The sequence below is a fragment of the Onychostoma macrolepis genome, chromosome 04, assembly GCF_012432095.1.
Source record: "Onychostoma macrolepis isolate SWU-2019 chromosome 04, ASM1243209v1, whole genome shotgun sequence".
Classification (NCBI taxonomy): Eukaryota; Metazoa; Chordata; class Actinopteri; order Cypriniformes; family Cyprinidae; genus Onychostoma; species Onychostoma macrolepis.
In genome coordinates, this window is record NC_081158.1 from 9100808 (window position 1) to 9119324 (window position 18517).

Sequence of the window (18517 nt, forward strand, 5' to 3'; positions counted from 1 at the left end):
GGTTATCCCAAGTCCCTGTCCTGGAGTTCCAATGCCCATGAAGCATTCAAAACGACTCAAGGAGGCTTTCAGCACGGCCCCCATCCTTCGCCATCCAGATTGTGGTGGAAGTGGACGCCCATACCCCGTAGACCCTGGTCCCACATAGGAGTGGATTTCATGACTGACCTACCCATCTCAGACGGTAACACATGTATCCTCGTAGTGGTAGATCGCTTCTCCAAAGCCTGTAAATCTACCAACGGCACTAGAAACTGCTGAGTCCTTATTTACTAATGTCTTCAGGAACTACAGCATCCCGGAAGAGATGGTCTCAGACCGGGGTCCTCAATTCATCTCACGTGTGTGGAAGGCCTTCTTCCGTCTCCTGGTAGTGACTGTGAGCTTGGTAATACCTGCCAAATGGCCAGACTGAACAAAGGATCCAGGAGCTCGGACGTTACCTCCAGTCATACTGCCACAACGATCAGCACAGCTGGGCCCACTTCCTCCCCTGGGCCGATTATGCACAGAACTCCCTCCGACAGAAGACCATCGGCCTGACCCCCTTCCAGTGCATACTCGGCTACCAGCCCCTGCTCTTCCCATGGATGGAAGGGCCCTCTGAGGTTCCAGCTGTGGACTACTGGTTCCGAGTGAGCAAGAGAGAGTGGGACTCAGCTCATGTCCACCTACAGCGAGCAGTTGCTGAGGCACAAGGCCTTCGCAGATGCCCGGTGTACCTCTACTCCCACTTACCAGCCTGCAGAGAAGGTCTGTCCACCCGGGATCTGTGCCTCCACCTGCCCTGTAAGAAGCTGAGTCCCTGCTACATTGGTCCGTTCCCTATACAGAGGCAGATAAATGAAGTCACCTACCTTCTCCAGCTTCCACCCAGTTACCGAATTCACCCCTCATTCCACGTTTCACTCCTCAAACCATGTTCTTCTTCCACCGCAGAACCCACCGAGCCGGAAGCACCTCCTCCTCCAGAAAACCCTTGACGAGCCCTCCGTCTACCAGGTCAGGGACATTCTGGATTTGCGGCGACGGGGCGGCCGATTGGAATATCTAGTCAACTGGGAAGGATACAAACCAGGGGAGAGATCCTGGGTGGCCCGGGACGATGTACTAGACCCATCCCTGCTAGAGGAGTTCCACCGCACCCATCCAGATCGTCCCGCACCCCGAGGTCGAGGCCGCACGCATCGCCACATGAGGGTGTCAGGAGCCGCCTCTGGAGGAGGGGGTAATGTCAGGGAAACACCACAGTCACTCACATCACCGTTGTCACCTACCTCAACACACACCAGATCCCAATCGCCCGAATTCTGTAGCAAATCTAGCTCAAAAGGGAAATGTATATAAATAATTACAATTAATTATGATTAATTACAATTATTTATATCGGCTGACAGTAATAACTGTAGCAGAATGAAATTGCCATCAACTGATCTGTTCGTCCAGCGAACATTCAGTGTAAGTTCATATCAACTCTAAGAAAGGATATTTCCGTGGCCACAGAAAATACTTTCCTATTAATGCATTAGAGCATGTAGCGAGGGTCAAAATCGTAAAGAGACATTAATTTGCAAGGCAGAACCAGAAACTCATGTAATTTGTGCACACAACTTTTATTAACTAAATGCTAACACACATAACTAATCTAAACAAACAAACAAATAAACATACACTCACGCGTACATACAAAGGGGAGCTAAAGTGGATGAATGAAGCTATTAGAGAAACCAGAGAATGCAGTTATGGAAAGAGTCAGTTAACCACCTGAGTAAAACCATCAGTGCCATTTATGACGGGATCTATAGCTTATACTAAATCTCTGTTTCGTTTAGTTAAATGTGCGATACTTGCATTACCTTGGTCGTTGACCAAGTGTCCGGATGCAGTCTCGGATGAAAGTTCTGATGGTTTGAAGGTTTGGTGGTGTTGGAGTTCTTCAAATTCTTCCGGGTTTGAAGGGTGATGCACTCCAAAATATGTTATTCTGGCTCGGTGGTAATTGGGAGTTTCTTCCCAGGTAGAAAGGGAAAAAGAGCTAAGAAAGAGATCTGCTGAGATCCGAGGATCCTTGGTTGTATGGTAAGTCAAGGACTTACAGAGTCGCAAAACTTAAGGGTCGCTGAGTAGCTCACATCCTTCTCATCCTCTTAGGATCTAACAGATCCGCAGACTGGGAGCGGTTCACTGATGTGAGAGCTTTATCTGATATAGAGGTCACACCTCTGGGGTCACACTCTACTCTTTTCCAAGCTGTCCAGTCTACCGTTCACCACCCTGACTCCTTACCTGTTACTTACCTGTTGTTTACTCACCTCTAGAAGCTCCATCGTCTCCACGATCCCAATCTCCAGTGATCCCCGTTCACCCCTGGATACCTGCCAAGGAAATACCTGCAATTACCAAGAGCTAAGAACCCAGAACTCTCTTTATCATCTCGTACTCACCTGCCCTCAGTCTCATTGCACTCCGAATTGCCAATAAACCCATCTGTTTGCACTTTTACCTTGTGTCTCATATGGGGTGCAAAGGTTTATATATACATATTTTTTAAAGCATACCTTTAATTTTGAACTATATCATGCTAGTGACGTGCTGCTGCTTCTTTTTCATCATTGGGCTTGAGTGTTTCCTTTAAAAATAATAATAATAGGATAAAACATGTAAATACTACTGATTTGAGTGATGTACAGTGGAAAGAAAAAAGCACCACATTCCCTCCTGAGACCCAGAAAATTTTTTAGGAAAAAATTAGTATTTTTTCCATGTCATTACATTGTTTAGAGCATTTAAATTTTTTTTATAAATAAATAAATAAATTAAAATGATATTTAATTCATAAGTTATGACATGTATAATATATATATATATATATATATATATATATATATATATATATATATATATATTTTTTTTTTACCAAACTTTGTGTAAATATAATTCTCAACTATGTTATAACAGAATGATTTGATATACCATTTTTCTTTATGCAAAATGTGTGTAAAATGGCCATAAACAGATTTTCTCATTATATACAATGTATCTATAAACTAAATCTAATTTGCATATTAATGTATTCATAAGAAGATTTTCATAATATGTAATACTTCATAGGAATATTGAAATATAATTTCTTTCCTATTCATTTGCGTCTCCCAAAATGCTTAATAAACATGCTTTTAGTCCCATTGTCCTCAAATGAGGACATCAACGTCCTGTTTCGTAACATAGTCAAATTTTTATTTGAAACCCCATAACATTTTCATGAGATGTTGATTTATGACACACAGTTAAAAAAAAAATCAGATTTAAATAAATATTATCATATTTCCATAAGAGTGTCACTAAATTAATTTTAGACATTTTTGAAGGCCAATGAGAGGGAGTTGTCATGGTGAAACATCCAATCATTTGGTATCTCTGAAAAGACCTGAATGTGATCTGTACAGGACATCCAGAGTTAAAACTGTGACATGTATAAAGCTGACAAAATATTATCAAACTTTTTATTAAATATCATATTACATCATATAATTAAAGTGAGAAAAAAAATCACTACTAACTGTAATTACTCTTAGCTAAACATCTTCCTTTCCTATCACAGTCTTAAATACTTTATTTTGTTTTTCTTTTCCCTTTTCCCTGCTCAGGTCTTGACATGTTTTCCCTGTCATTGTATTTGGCCATCCTTTCGATCAAAACCTGTTTATCATCAGTATGCAGATAATAGTTTACTGGGTCTTTAATGCGTGCAGTAGAATGGCGTTACGCCTGTTTCACACATGCTCCGTTTGCAGTGCGTATGCGGTCCGTGTGCGTTATGTATGCGGTGCAGAAGCAGCACGGACTCATTTTGCTTTCACACGAGATGCATTTGCGGTCCGCTCCTGATCCGCGGCTGTTTACCACAGACACAACATTTATCCATTATTTTGATTTCAAATCCAAACGTTATTAGCATATATACTTAAAGTGCTTTTTCAGCATTGTATTGGTCCAGTTACACAATCTTTCATAGACATTCACGCTTACTCAATTAATATAAACAACGTATTAAATGCATTTGGCTATAGATTTGTATATTAAGTTGCTCAAGCAAGTGGAAACACATTTAAACAGCATATAGCCTACGTTGTGTTACACTGTAAAAAATTACTGTAAATTTACAGCATAAATTTACAGTACTGAACTGTTTTCTAAAATTACGGTGTCTTACCATAAATGCACACAGGATTGGTAGGGGAGGGGAAACCAAAGGCATATCTTGGTATAAGTGATTGACGCTGACACATCAAGGAGCATCGGTTTCAGTGAAAGTTTATGCATTGGTTTCATCTCAAGTTGAAGCTCCTTTACAGGTAAGCAGATCAGAGTCTGAAAAAAGTGTGTTCCATGTTTATTTAATATGTTTATTTTTTAATTTGCCTTTGACAAATTGTTGCCAACCCTGAGGTTTAAGACTGTGAATTAGTGAAATTTACATATTTGTCCTCAAAGCTAAGTGTGTGTGTGTTTGTAAGAAAGAGAGAGAGATTCTTGCAGCTAATTGCATGTTTTTGTTCTTTCCTGGTGTAAAATCCTGTAAATGTTAACCTTATATAGAGGGAAATGTAAAATACTTGTGTTCGCTGTTTATTTTATTGAGTAGAATACGGCTTTCTACTGTAAAATGAACATGAGCACGTGATTGGTGGGGGAGGGGAGCGACGGTTAGCTTCTGATACCAGTGAGAGAAGCGTCGGTCTCAGTGGATGTATAAACGGATTTTATCTCAAATTGAAGCACGATTACAGATAGTAGATAATGGTAGATCTGAAGTAAGTGTGTTTGCTTGATTATTTGAAACAATTATTTGCACAATCTTTATATTTGCATTTTGCATGGAGGGTGGAGGATTTAAAATGGAGGATTTGCTTAATTTGCATTCTCGTTACTAAGTTAGGTGTGTGTAAAGTTGGCAGATATTATATATAGGGAAATCGAAAATAGGCGTGTAAACAATTTTATTAAGGAAGAATAAATTGAACGCCTTTTGCATGAGCACTTGACATTGGTCTCAGTGGAAGTTTTGCACGGATTTCATCTTAAATCGTATAAAGCAATTTAGAGTGTAATCTAAATATATTGTAACTTATTGTTTATTAAGTGGGCTTTGTATATGAGCACATTTTAATCGCAGATTTTGCACTGGATAAATTGGTGCCAACTGCGTTCAAACCTCTATATAACAGAGGCAACGTAACTTCATTCACTTACATTCTAACTTGTTCCTGTGTGTGTGTACCTGTTTTTCTATTCAGGTGGGGACTTAAACCTGAATACACACAGACTCATGGGGATTCGTGTCACGGTGGGGACCTAAATTGAGGTCCCCACGGGTAAACAAGCTAATAAATCACACAGAATGAAGTTTTTTGAAAATCTAAAAATGCAGAAAGTTTTCTATAAGAGGTAGGTTTAGGTGTAGGGTTGGTGTAGGGCAATAGAATATATGTTATCCAGTCAACATTTTTGACTGCAGTTGCGACAGTGTTTGCTATGTACTACATCTTCAACCTGCAGTATCATGAGGAGGCTTTTTACACGTTAGAAGTTCTTCAAAAGGTAAGTGTTTTCCTTTTTGCTTGTTTTTTTTTTCACTCTCTTAGAATCTATGGTAACAGTTTATAATACGTATACAGTAAAAAAGTAGTAAATAATTTGCAAACTAGTTAACTCATATCCTTTCTCCTGTGTTCTCCTTGTGTCTGGTATGTGAATAAAACCGAATTTGAGTTCATTGTCTGAAACTCTGTGGTGTTATTCACATACCAGACACTGGGAGAAAATAGGAGAAAGGCGTGTAGATCCACAATAAATCCAAACAAGGAGACAGCGTCTATATAGATAGTTTGCAAATGATTTATAAGTGCTTTGTTACTATATACTTATTATAAAGTGTTACCAAATTAATCTAAATTCTAAACCAAATTAATTAATCAGAATTTTGAGAAATGGTTATTGTATACTTTGGTAATTTTTAATGCAACTGTCCTTACTGTGCGTTCACACCAGACGCGACTTGCACGAATAAATCCCGCTATTCGCGTAGTTGGACGCTTGAACATTTTGAGTTTACTCACTTCATTCGCGGGTGAAATTCACTTCACAACAGATGCGAATTCACGTCAAGGAGGGGCTTCTGCCAGGCGGCTCCAGTCTCATTACACTATAACACTGGTCCAATCACAAATAACTATTTTTTACTATACTATTGTGAGTGTATTTGCAATAGGATATAATTAGAATGAATATATTTATTTATAATGATAATGATTTTATTAAAACCATGATTTTTTTACATGCACACTATAAAAGCAACTGATGCAATCTGTTAATCAGTTAATTTGGTCCACTAATGTTGCTCGAATACTCCGTTACCTCTCCCTCCTCTAATCACTTGCCGAACCGGTCACCCCTCTTTGTTCCGGGACCTCGCAATTTACAAATTAAACACTGCTCATACTAGTGGTGTGGAAGAAACGGTTGTTATTTTAGTCAAAGCGTAAAAACTAAATTTAAAAGGTAAAATAATACAAAATCATCAGTCGATTAAAAATATTGATGTTGACTAATTATCAGCATTGACGCAGTCGATTATATAAACCAATCGTGACAGGCCTATTAACAATAAATCATGAACTGATAAGAAGAAATTATACAATTAGCAATTAAAAAGAGAAAAGAAGCATTTTCCACTTCTATGAATAATTTAAAATTTTATGTGAGTGCTCTGCACTGAAAAAAATATAATATAAAATTTACTTGATAAAATCCTCGTAACAATTTGCACAAGTAGATTAAATATATTTTACTTCTAATATAAAGCACAACTCACCTGTCATTATCAGGTAAAATCTACTTACTATTTAACTTAACACTCATGAAGAAATTATATGAAATTATATGCCCTATGAAATCCATTTTATTTTTTCCCAAATTCCATTTGATTTTTTTCCAAATTCCATTTTCTGTTTTAATTTTTCCAAATTCCGTTTTAATGGTTAAAATAAATTTTAGAAATCAAATAGCATGTCCAATTAACTGAAATCCTGAAACTTATTCAGTTTAACAATTTATTAGTATATTTTTTTAGGAACCCTATGAAATTTTTTTTCCCCCAAATTCCATTTTATTCCTGTTACAATTAAAACATGGAAGAAAAATGTATTCCTTAAACATAATTTTTAATGATTATTATTATTGTTATTTTTATTATTATATTACTTTGAAAACAACATATTCTACTGTACAATAGTGATATATATCTGTCACAATTACTTCACATTAGCCTAAACTTTTATTTTGAAGGGTTGATGTGAAGATGCTTGATTTTTTATTTTATTTGTGTGTGTGAAATGATGGTAAAATATTGGTAAAACGGCTTTCAAAGAAGCTCTTATATGAAGTTCATGTATTCTTGTCCTCATATGGTGAGAAAACAGGTCACGTGTGCTTTAGTATGTTTGTAGTAAACAAAACCGCACATCTACGTCATTCATTCACACAGAGACACACAGGTTTAGAACTGGTTAAATTGGTTTAGAACAATGGCAACTTGGAATTAAGTGCAGTGTGAGAAGCCCTTTTTATGAAAGTCTCCCTCTCCTCCCCACCCCTTCTTCAACAAACTCAAAAACTGTCACCCCTATTTTCTCTCTCCTTTTAAGTGAATCTAATTTCTTCATAACAAATTCTTAGTTTGTGTAGTATTATATGTTGCTTGTTGTCATGTTCTTTTGACATTCTTTTGATGTTATTTTAACTAACAATTAAATTTTTTTTTCTATTTTTCTAAATTTTCTATTTTTTTTCAATGTTTATGTTTCAGACTACACCCGTCCCTGGCTACACTTGCATCAGAGTTGGTGACAGTTTTATGTTTCGTGGACTGTTCTGCAAATCCTTGCCAGGTTTTGACTTTTATTACACCAAAATAAGAATGTTGTTCAGAAGTTGTTTGCCATTTCTGAAAGGCTGTTTTTAGGGAAACGTACACCCCAAGCCCATGCTATGTCATACTCATAGCACACAGATACACCTTAAATGACAGCTTGTTTTGTGGTTATATAGTCAACTTAAATCAGTTTAAATATGTCTACAGACTTCTGCTGGGTTCTTTTTGCACATTGTCTGTGTTTTGTAATGCTATGGTTCATTTTTCTTCTCTTCATCTCATCTTTCTCTAACATACACAAAGACTGATTCTTCCATTGGACTGTAAACTGATTCTTCCATTTTGATTGCTTTTTTGAGAAAGCATTTGAATTATTGTTTGGGCACTTAAATAAATACTAAATAAGAAATATCCTCTTGGTCTTCTCTTTTCTGTGTATTTGCTGCCACTTTTTGTATAAATGAAATTACAATGCCAGTGTGTAAATTTGTTCAAGTACAGATATTTATAATAAAGTTAATGATTGACAAAATTGCCAGTTCTACCGTTTTATTAAAGAAAAAAAACAACAACCTAGAATACAGTAATGAAACTGTAAAATTTCAGAACACTGGTGGAAACCCTGCTGCCAGCATTTTACCGTTAAATTACAAAATAGCTGTAATTCATAATACAGTAATGAAACTTTAAAATAACAGTACACTGCTGGAAACCATGCTGCCTGCATTTTACCGTAAGATTACAGAAAAGCCATAATTCAGAATACAGTAATAAAACTGTAAAATTACGATACACTGCTGGAAACCCTGCTGCCAGTATTTTACTGTTAATTTACAAGGACATTTTTTACAGTGTAGGCTACCACAAATATTTTAAATTAAAACTTACCACTGACAGAAACAGTCGGCTCTCATGCCTTTTACATTTAAATCTTTATTACAAACAGTCCCGCGGGTCTTAAAGAACTTTGTTTTTCTACCTCCACAAGACACAAATGCATATGTTGCCTTGTTTATCTAAAAGTTCATTTTTTTGTGAAATTACTACATTTCCATGTCAATCCATGTTCATTTTTGCCGTGAACAAAGCGCTGTCACTTAATTCAGTGCGTGCAGCACAGCAAAAATAGACTCGGTGCGGAAACGATCTCTGCACTGCTGCAGATGCACCGCTCCTGGAATGCACTGCCGGACCGCAACCCCGTGCAGTGTAAACGCTTTAAACCGTTAATATGGGTACGGGAAAAAATACGCACTGCAAACGGAGTATGTGTGAAACAGGCGTTAGTCTACCACTGCGCTGAAGCTGTTTCTATGGCATTATTCAGCCAACACTTAGCAGTTACAGCTACAACAGACACATCAAAACATGAAATGAAATTGAGTTGCTCTGCTCACATTCCTTTGGGCAATAAAACTAATGTTATCAGCATTGGTTGCCATGGAATCAAAGGCCTGTTCTACATTTTTGAGGTGTTAGCTGCATTTTGGGGGAAGGGTCCATAGACCCTCATAGTTGGCTTTTTGAGGAGGTGTTAGGGATTATTTGTTAAATATAACAAATAATTGGGTGTCTGATTGGTCCAAATGCTACACTGTGCGCCCCCTGACCTGCTTGAAAACCCCTGCGGTAGACCGATTCAGTTGTTGCTCACGGCTACACAAACGCACTGAGAAATCATAAATCCCAAATCCAGGGTACAGAGATTCAGTGAATGTGGAGGTGAATGTGTGTAAGTGTGTGAGTGTGTGAGTGTTAGAGATGCTGTAGAAGGACAAACTGCCAGCCAACCAGTCCAAATACACACCTACTATCTTAGAGGAATGTAAGGGGACATGTATGTCAGTTGAATTATTATTGTGACGGGCAATTAATCCGTCATCAGAGCAGATAAGACTCCAGGAATTTTCATTTCGTCCAAACCAACAGTCATGACTCTGTCCTTTCCTGCTGATTCCTTTATATGTCACTGATATGACAGAATGTCCCCTCCATTCAGCCTCCCAGTAACAGCGTCCAGACAGACTCTCTCTACATAGAACCTGACGACATATATCAAATCTTTCTGGATGATCAGGATATGACTGTTCCTCATCCACACGTGTCACCTTTCTGTTCCCCTCAGACAGAATGAGTTGAGTGTTTGCTGTGTTTGGATCCAGTGTGAGAAAACAGGCATCTGAACACAAGAAGAGAGAACATCTAGAACAACACAACACAACAACACTCACTAAAGGTGTGCATTTGCAGACATACATTTGTGTAGGCCTGCTGTAATTCTGAACTCTCCTCCATGATCCACACTATAAAACACACAGTGTTCACATTCTGCACATCATGTACAATCAGTAAACAAACAGCAGTGTAACTCTTCCTGCTCAACATACTTGAGTTTGTTCAGTGTGCAGTTTGGATCCTCCAGTTTTTCGGAGAGATTGACTACTGAATCTCCTGGGTGATTGTAGCTCAGATCCAGCTCTCTCAGGTGTAAGGAGTTTGAACACAGAGCTGAAGACACATAACGACAGCCTTTCTCTGTCACCATACAGCCAGACAATCTACAAACACACACAATATGTCCACATCATATTAGTTTGACAATCAAAAGTACTAAAAATACTGGTATAGCTGTACATTGTGTCCATGTGTTGTGGTAATATCTTTTTTTTTTCTTTCCCCAAGTCTTTCTTCTTTTTTGCTTTCACTTTCCTAGTTACATCCCATTGGCCCACGTCGCACACCTTTGTTTATTGCACTTTTTTTTTTCTTCTGTAATTAATCACAATTAATCCTGATTAATCCCACTTAACATTAAAGTTTTTTAAAATAATTTTACATTATATTGTTTCTACTTTAATTTAAAGATTAAATGTGAAATTATTGCAAAGCCAGTATATTTTTTTGTACGGTCTTCATCATAGCTTTAGTTTTGTTTTGACAGTCAGGTAAACTCCCTTCCCTCACACAAGAAATTAACAAATCTGCAGAAGCAAAACAACATTCACATTGATATAATATGCTGTGATGCTTGGAAATACACACGTCCTTTACTTATGTAAATACACAATACAGCGATAGGACGCTAAAGTAGAATGTGGCTAATGCGATAGCTCAGTGAAAATGATTAATAAGTCACTTTAACCTTAACAGTTTACATTTATATGCAGGTATAGTGAACATTAATATAGTATAAGCGATGCTGTTGCAAGGTTGGTGATTAAAGAGAGTCATCGTTACCGCTGCCCGCATGGAGCACTCTACTTCCTACTACTTCCTGATTCACGTGAACACCAGAAATCGCAATTTAAAGTAACATTAAACTTGCCACTAGATGGAACTCTAAACCATTAATAAAGTGAATTGGAGAAGTACTTTCATTAAAGAATTGTACTCAATAAACAATTAAATGTCTAATCAAATTAAACATTAAACATGGAATCTGTTTAAATCAAACTTGTTCCAGCACATTTTTAATATTTGCATAATGGCATCTTTGTTTTATGAATAAAGGCCAGTATCACTGATACCAATACTAGTGATGTCTCTATGAAATAGTTTTTCTGCTAATATTTAACCACTGACTAGCCATTCAATATTACAAGAGCTATCAGTTTTAACATTTATTAGACTACTTAAAATAACTTCTAATTTAAATGAACTTCAAACAATATTCACATAAACCCATTATAATAAATGTCATATTTAGCTACCTGTGCCCTTCAGCAAGTAGGAAATATACAGAAATTGAATAAAGTTATCAAACACTAAATTCTAAATTAAATACAGTTGAATCCATAAAGCTACAAAAGTTATTGTTTTTTTTCTTTTGATCTGTAAAGTGCTTTGAGTGCCCAGAAAAGCGCTATATAAATGTCAGGAATTAAATTATTATTATTATCTTTGATTAATAGACAGATTAATAGATGCTCTGAGCACAGTACCACTTCCACTCTCGTTTGACTCGCACCTAATTTTTACTGCTAATTTTTAGCAGTAATTTTTACTGCTAAATTCTGAAAAAAACAGAGGTGTTAATTATCGGACCTAAAAACCCCACATGTAATAACCTAGAACATTATCTAACACTTGACGGCTGCTCTGTCAATTCTTCTTCATCAGTCAGGAACCTAGGTGTGCTGTTCGATAGCAATCTTTCATTTGAAAGCCATGTTTCTAGCATCTGTAAAACTGCGTTTTTTCATCTCAAAAACATATCTAAATTGCGACCTATGCTCTCAACGTCAAATGCAGAAATGTTAGTTCATGCATTTATGACCTCAAGGTTAGACTATTGTAATGCTTTATTGGGTGGTTGTTCTGCACGCTTGATCAACAAACTACAGTTGGTCCAAAATGCAGCAGCTAGAGTCCTTACTAGAACCAGAAAATATGACCATATTAGCCCGGTTCTGTCAACACTGCATTGGCTCCCTATCAAACATCGGATAGATTTTAAAATCTTGTTAATTACTTATAAAGCCCTGAATGGTTTAGCTCCTCAGTACTTGAGCGAGCTCTTATCGCATTATAGTCCTCTGTAGTTAATACCTAACTACATAATACTACTATTGTTAGAACTTGCAACAAAATTAAAATAGAAATATAAACTTTTGAACTGTGGGTTTCGTCTGGTCAGAGGACAACTGGCCCCCCGACTGAGCCTGGTTTCTCCCAAGGTTTTTTTCTCCATTCTGTCACAGAGGGAGTTTTGGTTCCTTGCCGCTGTCGCCTCTGGCTTGCTCAGTTGGGGACACTTAATTTCTAGCGATTATCGCCGATTTGATTGCACAGATACTATTTAAACTAAACTGAGCTAGACAATGACATCTCTGAATTCAATAATGAAATGCCTTTAACTGAAAATTGAAAATTGAGTGTTTAATCTTATCATTATACATTACTGACACTATCCTCAAATTTGATACTGTTAAGTGCTTTGACACAATCTGTATTGTTAAAAGCACTATATAAATAAAGGTGACTTGACTTGACCTGCGCTGAGGCGAAGCTGGAGCGCGCATCTGAAAAGTCTCTGGTTTGATGTGGTCGTAAAGATATTCTGCGTTTAAATAAACAATGGTTCTTGTCAAGAAAAATTAGATAGAAGCAGCAGTTGTGAGTGGGGTGGCCAACCCTAGACCCACCCCTGCATTAATTGCATTAAATATTTTTAATGCGTTAAACTGAAAAATTAATCACCTGTGTTAACAAGCTAATTTTGACAGCACAACTATATATATATATATATATATATATATATATATATATATATATATATATTGTTACGAATGGAATCGCATGTTTTTAGGGGAACGGGATATCATTCGCTTATGTGTGTGCGTGCGTGGGTTTTTCCCTGTGTTCCTCTCTCTCTCCCTCTTTCGCTTTAATTGTTTACAGGTGACGCTGATTAGGAGGACTGAGCTGGTTGGTGACCGGAAGGATTGCCGCAGTATTTAAGTCATCCGGTGGAAGAAATTGTTGGCTCCCTGCTCTCCTGGTGGCTTTGTTGTTTCCTCTGTTTAACGTGTGTAAATGCATTGCTAACTGAGACATTTGTTGTCAACCATTGATTAAAGTAATGGTTTAGTTGTAATTGTATGTTTGGTTGCTTACGTCCTGGACCTTGTTTCAGTGGAGCTTGGTTGGGAGACGGGTGCCTGTTTGTTTTGTTTGTTTTCTCCTGTTTATGTTAGCAGGGAGGTAAGAACTTGTATTTTATTTGTTATTTGATTTGCAGGTTAGTTTTTGTATAGTAGTAGTTTTGTTATTGTAATTTACTTTGGCAATTTGCTCCTCCTGAAGTTTATGATGTTCCTTTTGTTTATCCTTAACTTATGTTTATTTACACTTAAGTGTCTTGTGGTTGAGGATGAGAGCGGGGACCCCAGGGGCCGGTTGCACCAGCTGGACGTACACCCGGTCGTAAGGCTAGGCTGGACGTAAAATGCGCTTTAAGTCATGCGTAGAATTTATACCTGTTACACCGTCTCGGCGTAGTGCTAAATCTTACGCCTAGTCAGTGGATCTCGGTGTTGACTATAACACTTTTGACAGTAATTGAGCTAATAAAAAAATGTACATCTTGTAATTATACAGTAAAATATTACATGATCTGGGATTATTAAAAGAAATGTAGCCTACCATTCCACATCTTGCTTTGAAGGACAGTATGCTTGGAAATATTTCACGTCTTTAATTCCATTGTAGCGTGCCTGCCATTCAATAATGACAGTAAGTTTGTGCTTTGTTGTTTTTAATCAGAGATAAAAGTATCGGCTTTCAAACTCTGTCAGTTTTATCACAAAATACTAACTATAAATGTGGTTTTCCAGCCACAGAAAGACGTCACATTTGGCTACCTCAGGAAAGACATGCATTGTACATATAACCTCGATTGTCAGCTAGAAAAAAATAACTAGAAAGAAGCCTTGTATTGCATTCATTATATTTTACTTAACCTGCTGCCTTCATTTTTAATGTTTGTTTAAAGAAATCTGTCATGGGAACGTGCAGGGAGACTATATAAAAATGCGGACTTGTTAGAAAATGTTTACTCAATGAAATCATGGCGCGGTGGCTTCGCTTGTTATGATGTCTTGAGCAATTCAGTTCTATATTAGTAGTTGTTGCCATTGCAGCGTGAACGTCGTCTCGGCTATATCTATAACTGTGGGAGAATGTGTCAGCGTGGATGCACATCGTCTACGCCGGGCTTAGCTGCGCCTGATCGTAGTTTTAGTTGGTGCAACAGGTGTAAATATTTATCGTAAAGCTGGACGTTGCAAAGCCCAGCGTAGGGCTTACACCCAGCTTTTTAACGTCTAGCTGGTGCAACCGGCCCCTGGGATCTTTCTTAGATGGATCCCTGTTAATTATGAACCAATTTATTTTCTCTTTGAGTAGGGTTTAATTTGTAGTTCGTAACTATATATATATATAAATAAAACATTTGCTTTCAGTTCAGCCTTGTATCTCATGTATCTCTTCACCTAGTTGTGTTATGTGTTTGCAAATGTGTGTTCTTCCCAAATTAATGTTACTGCCGTTTACTCCTTGACTGACCAGGGTTTGTTACGCTGTGCCAATGACCTTTAAGGAAACATCAGTATGCATGAACAAATCGTTAAACCTGTTCAGCTCATGTGCACACAGTAAAATTTTCAGTATGTACACTGCTCAATCTACATATTGTTCCAATCAACCGAGTGCTGAAGTAATGCTGAAGCAGTGTTGCCATTAATTAGACAATTGATTAAGTGATGATTGACCATTAGTCATGACACCTGATGTTAACAAGCAGAATCACTGAAGGAAAACAACAACTACATCTGATTAACAGCCACACAGCCTTACCCTGTTGAAAAAAACAGCATATGCTGGTTAGGTAGGTTTTGAAGCTTGGATGCTGGTTTGAGCTGGTCATGTGCTAGTCCTGAGCAGGAGGGACCAGTTTAGGACAGCACATGACCAGTTAAGGACCAGCTTAAACCAGCTCAAACCAGCATCCAAGCTTCAAAACCTACCTAACCAGCATATGCTGTTTTTTTTTTTCAACAGGTCCTTGATTATGATTTCACTTTTTTTTAACTTGAGCTAGTGAGTAATGTTGCTGTTTAAGCATGAACAACATCTGCAAAGTTACGATGCTCAAAGTTCAATGCAAAGTGAGACATTTTCTTTTACAGAATTTGCTTTTTAAGGCCTACAACAAATGGCTGGTGGGGACTACAGCAAGCTTCTTCTTGGGTTTGTGACTTTACGAACCCCAAAGTTTATATAAACCGTGCTCCCAGGAACACACAACAAAGAGGGTGAGGCCATGTTGAACATGGAACTACCCGTAATGGTAAGGGTGTGACATTTGCGGCCAATGTGCACTAGGCAGTTAGCGAATCACAACACACTGGGCCAGCTAACCAGTCCGAGTCCATTGCATATTTGAGGTATGGGCTTCACAGAACCAGGAAGTCAACAGGCTGTTTTAGGGGAACGGAAACGGTAGTGTATTTTATTTATTTTTTTTAAATGAAGCATGGACACATGTTACGGTGCCCCCCATAAACGCAATCAAGCCTTCAAAAATAGTTGACTGACCACCCATTGAAGACCTATTTGGACAAAACAAGTCTTCCTGGATGATAAATTGAAATAAATTTGTTTCAAAGACGTACAGCCTAAAGACGTATTGTCTGATGCCTGTGTTTTTCTTACATAACCTTTATAAAACTTCTAGAGCAAATTACATACTGTTTTTCAGCTAATTCAATGGACCTCTGAGAAACCTAATCCCATCCAAATGTGCATGTCTATGATTGCTGATAATTTATTATTTCTCATGTGATTTTTTTTGAGTTACCATTTGTGCACAATTCTTCCACACCTTTCAATATGAACGGTATCTGACAAAAATAAATAAATAAAATAACAATACTGGACATTTTAATATCAGCATCAAGTAAGACACCCAGATTTTAAACAACAAAAATTTTAAGCAGTGTTTTTGTAAATATGTTACAGTCTAAAAATCCATAAAATAGTAGCGTTTTGTTCCGTGTATATGAAGGAATTTTCTGTATTGATTTTTCACAGGTGTTTTACATGTATTTTAAATTACACATTGCGTTTTATGTTTAGGGTTACAGGAAATGTCCATAAACTTAACAGAAAATGTCCTGGCAGAACATTACCAGTACCAGTTTTTCTACATATTTTAAGTTAAGGTAGTCTGAAAAGTTGCTAAATGTAGCAACAAAATTTCTAAGTTGACAACACTGCTCCCACCTATGCATTAAACATGGAGATGTTAGTTCAAAAATGGTACAGGAAATCACAGATGTCAAGTGATAAGAACTGTAACTCACACCTGGTTTGATGACTGGAGACATAAAAGGAACCAGGATCAGGGTTGAGAATTACTGCTCTAACCCTAATCAAACACCTGAACCAACTAATCAAGGTATTCAGTCTTACAAGAAATATTCAGGCAGTGTCTTTGGTGCAAGTTGGAGCTAAACTCTGCAGGACATTGGCCCGCCAGGAGTAAGTTTTGACACCCCTGTACTAGTCCAAACGTTAACATTTGTGAAAGCAAACAAATTGCTAATCACATGATATTTACATAGCTCACAGTGTTCATTGCATGTACAGTCAAACCAAAAATTATTCAGACACCAGATATAAGCTAGTTTTACTAACAGCTTTCGCCAGCGCAAACCGTCTTTTGGTGTTAAAATAGTACTGTCAGGTTTTACTAAAGAAGCGCAGTGACAAATTAGCACTGAAAAGGCGTTGAAACTGTTATTTTTGCGCCTGACCTTATTGAATATGCATTTGTAGGAGTTTCCTTTTCAGACGCAAAATTTATGGGAGGAAAGTATTAAAATGAATCACGCAACGTGATTTACTAATGTTTGTGCTCCTCAAATTACTGGTATTTACTCCATTATTTAATGCCCAAAAAAGCATGTCTTAAAGCGGGCGGTAATTTGTGCTGCTCCTGGTAGATTATCATTATGGAAATTATCTGGCTGCATCTGTGTTCTTTAATGTGTGCACTGTCAGTAAATCGCACACAGAATTTTTCCCTTCCATTAACGCTTTTATGGAATTGCGCTTTAATGCTAATTTGGCCTGTTTAGTAAATCTGGTCACAAGGTTGCCTAGAAGCTCAAAATGTTCAATATTACTTTTTAGCAAACCAACTAGTTAAATAGATTAACAAAAAACTATATCAGACTAATTTATGGATAGATCTAGAACAAAATCAATGCAATAACACCTCAGTAGCAGACCTTGCTTTTTTACCCAATTAAATTAAGAAAATACACTACTTCAAGAATGTTACAATCACCTCGACTCTGACAGCCTGGTGGGAAGTGAATAAAATTACTAATTCACCACTAACACCATGTAAACACACCCCGATCTGGCACAACCCTGATTTCCAACTAAGCAATAAACCTATCCACTTTCCATCTGGGCAACAAAAAGGAATCACCCACCTCCATAATTTATTTTAAGAAAATAAATTGTCACCATTTAAAACATTAATCCAGAGGTACAGTCTTGGGGGAGAACAGTTCTTTCAATATCAACAAATTAAATCCATAGTTAAATCAAAGATTAATATAACTAATAACCCATTTAACCCCTCTCTCGAATAATCTACTATATATATATATATATATATATACTTAGGGCTGTCAGTCAATTAAAATTTTTTATCTAATTAATTACAGGGTGCTGCAATTAATTAGTATAATTAATCGCAAACTAAATTTGGCTGTGAAAATACCCCCAAAAGATCATTTAAACCTTTTATTGTGTTAAATGTTTTGGCTACAATGTCCTAACATAAAGTATGGAACATAAAAGAAGATAATTTGAGAAACATCTCAGTATTTTTTGTTCATGCAATGAAAGTCACTACCGCTTAGTTACCGACAGTATTCAAAATACCTTCTTTTATGTTGTGCAAAAGAAAGTAATTCATTCAGGTTTGAAACAATATGAGGGTGAGTAAATGATGACAAAATGTATTTATTTATTTATTTATTTATTTTATTTTTTAATAAATGAAAT

General features: G+C 37.1%; 2 protein-coding genes across 3 annotated transcripts in view; one reads left to right on the forward strand and one right to left on the reverse strand.

Moving 5' to 3' along the window:
- Nucleotides 1-307: 307 nt before the first annotated feature.
- On the forward strand, nucleotides 308-2775 carry LOC131538477 (uncharacterized). The gene is made up of 4 exons (XM_058772350.1): nucleotides 308-388; nucleotides 471-789; nucleotides 878-1228; nucleotides 2319-2775. The coding sequence occupies exons 1-4, from the start codon at nucleotides 308-310 to the stop codon at nucleotides 2408-2410; spliced, it is 843 nt and encodes a 280-aa protein (XP_058628333.1). The 3' UTR covers nucleotides 2411-2775.
- A 4852-nt stretch (nucleotides 2776-7627) lies between these two features.
- LOC131538711 (NACHT, LRR and PYD domains-containing protein 3-like) overlaps nucleotides 7628-18517 on the reverse strand; it is a 28100-nt gene continuing 17210 nt past the window's right edge. The window contains exons 8-10 of one of the 2 annotated variants that reach the window (XM_058772761.1): nucleotides 10321-10491; nucleotides 10190-10236; nucleotides 7628-10112 (exon numbers count right to left, since the gene is read on the reverse strand). In XM_058772761.1, the coding sequence (XP_058628744.1) occupies nucleotides 9523-10112; nucleotides 10190-10236; nucleotides 10321-10491 (808 nt within the window). In that variant the 3' untranslated portion in view covers nucleotides 7628-9522. The remainder of the gene's footprint in view (nucleotides 10113-10189; nucleotides 10237-10320; nucleotides 10492-18517) is intronic. The other variant, XM_058772762.1, reaches the window with a different exon arrangement.

Excerpts from the sequence above, each read along its gene's own strand:
- LOC131538477 (XM_058772350.1), top strand. The coding sequence starts at position 308 with ATGGTCTCAGACCGGGGTCCTCAATTCATCTCACGTGTGTGGAAGGCC. Across the intron at positions 389-470 it reads TGGTAGTGACTGTGAGCTTG|CACAGCTGGGCCCACTTCCT; the intron begins GTAATACCTGCC and ends CACAACGATCAG. Across the intron at positions 1,229-2,318 it reads AGCCGCCTCTGGAGGAGGGG|AAGCTCCATCGTCTCCACGA; the intron begins GTAATGTCAGGG and ends ACTCACCTCTAG.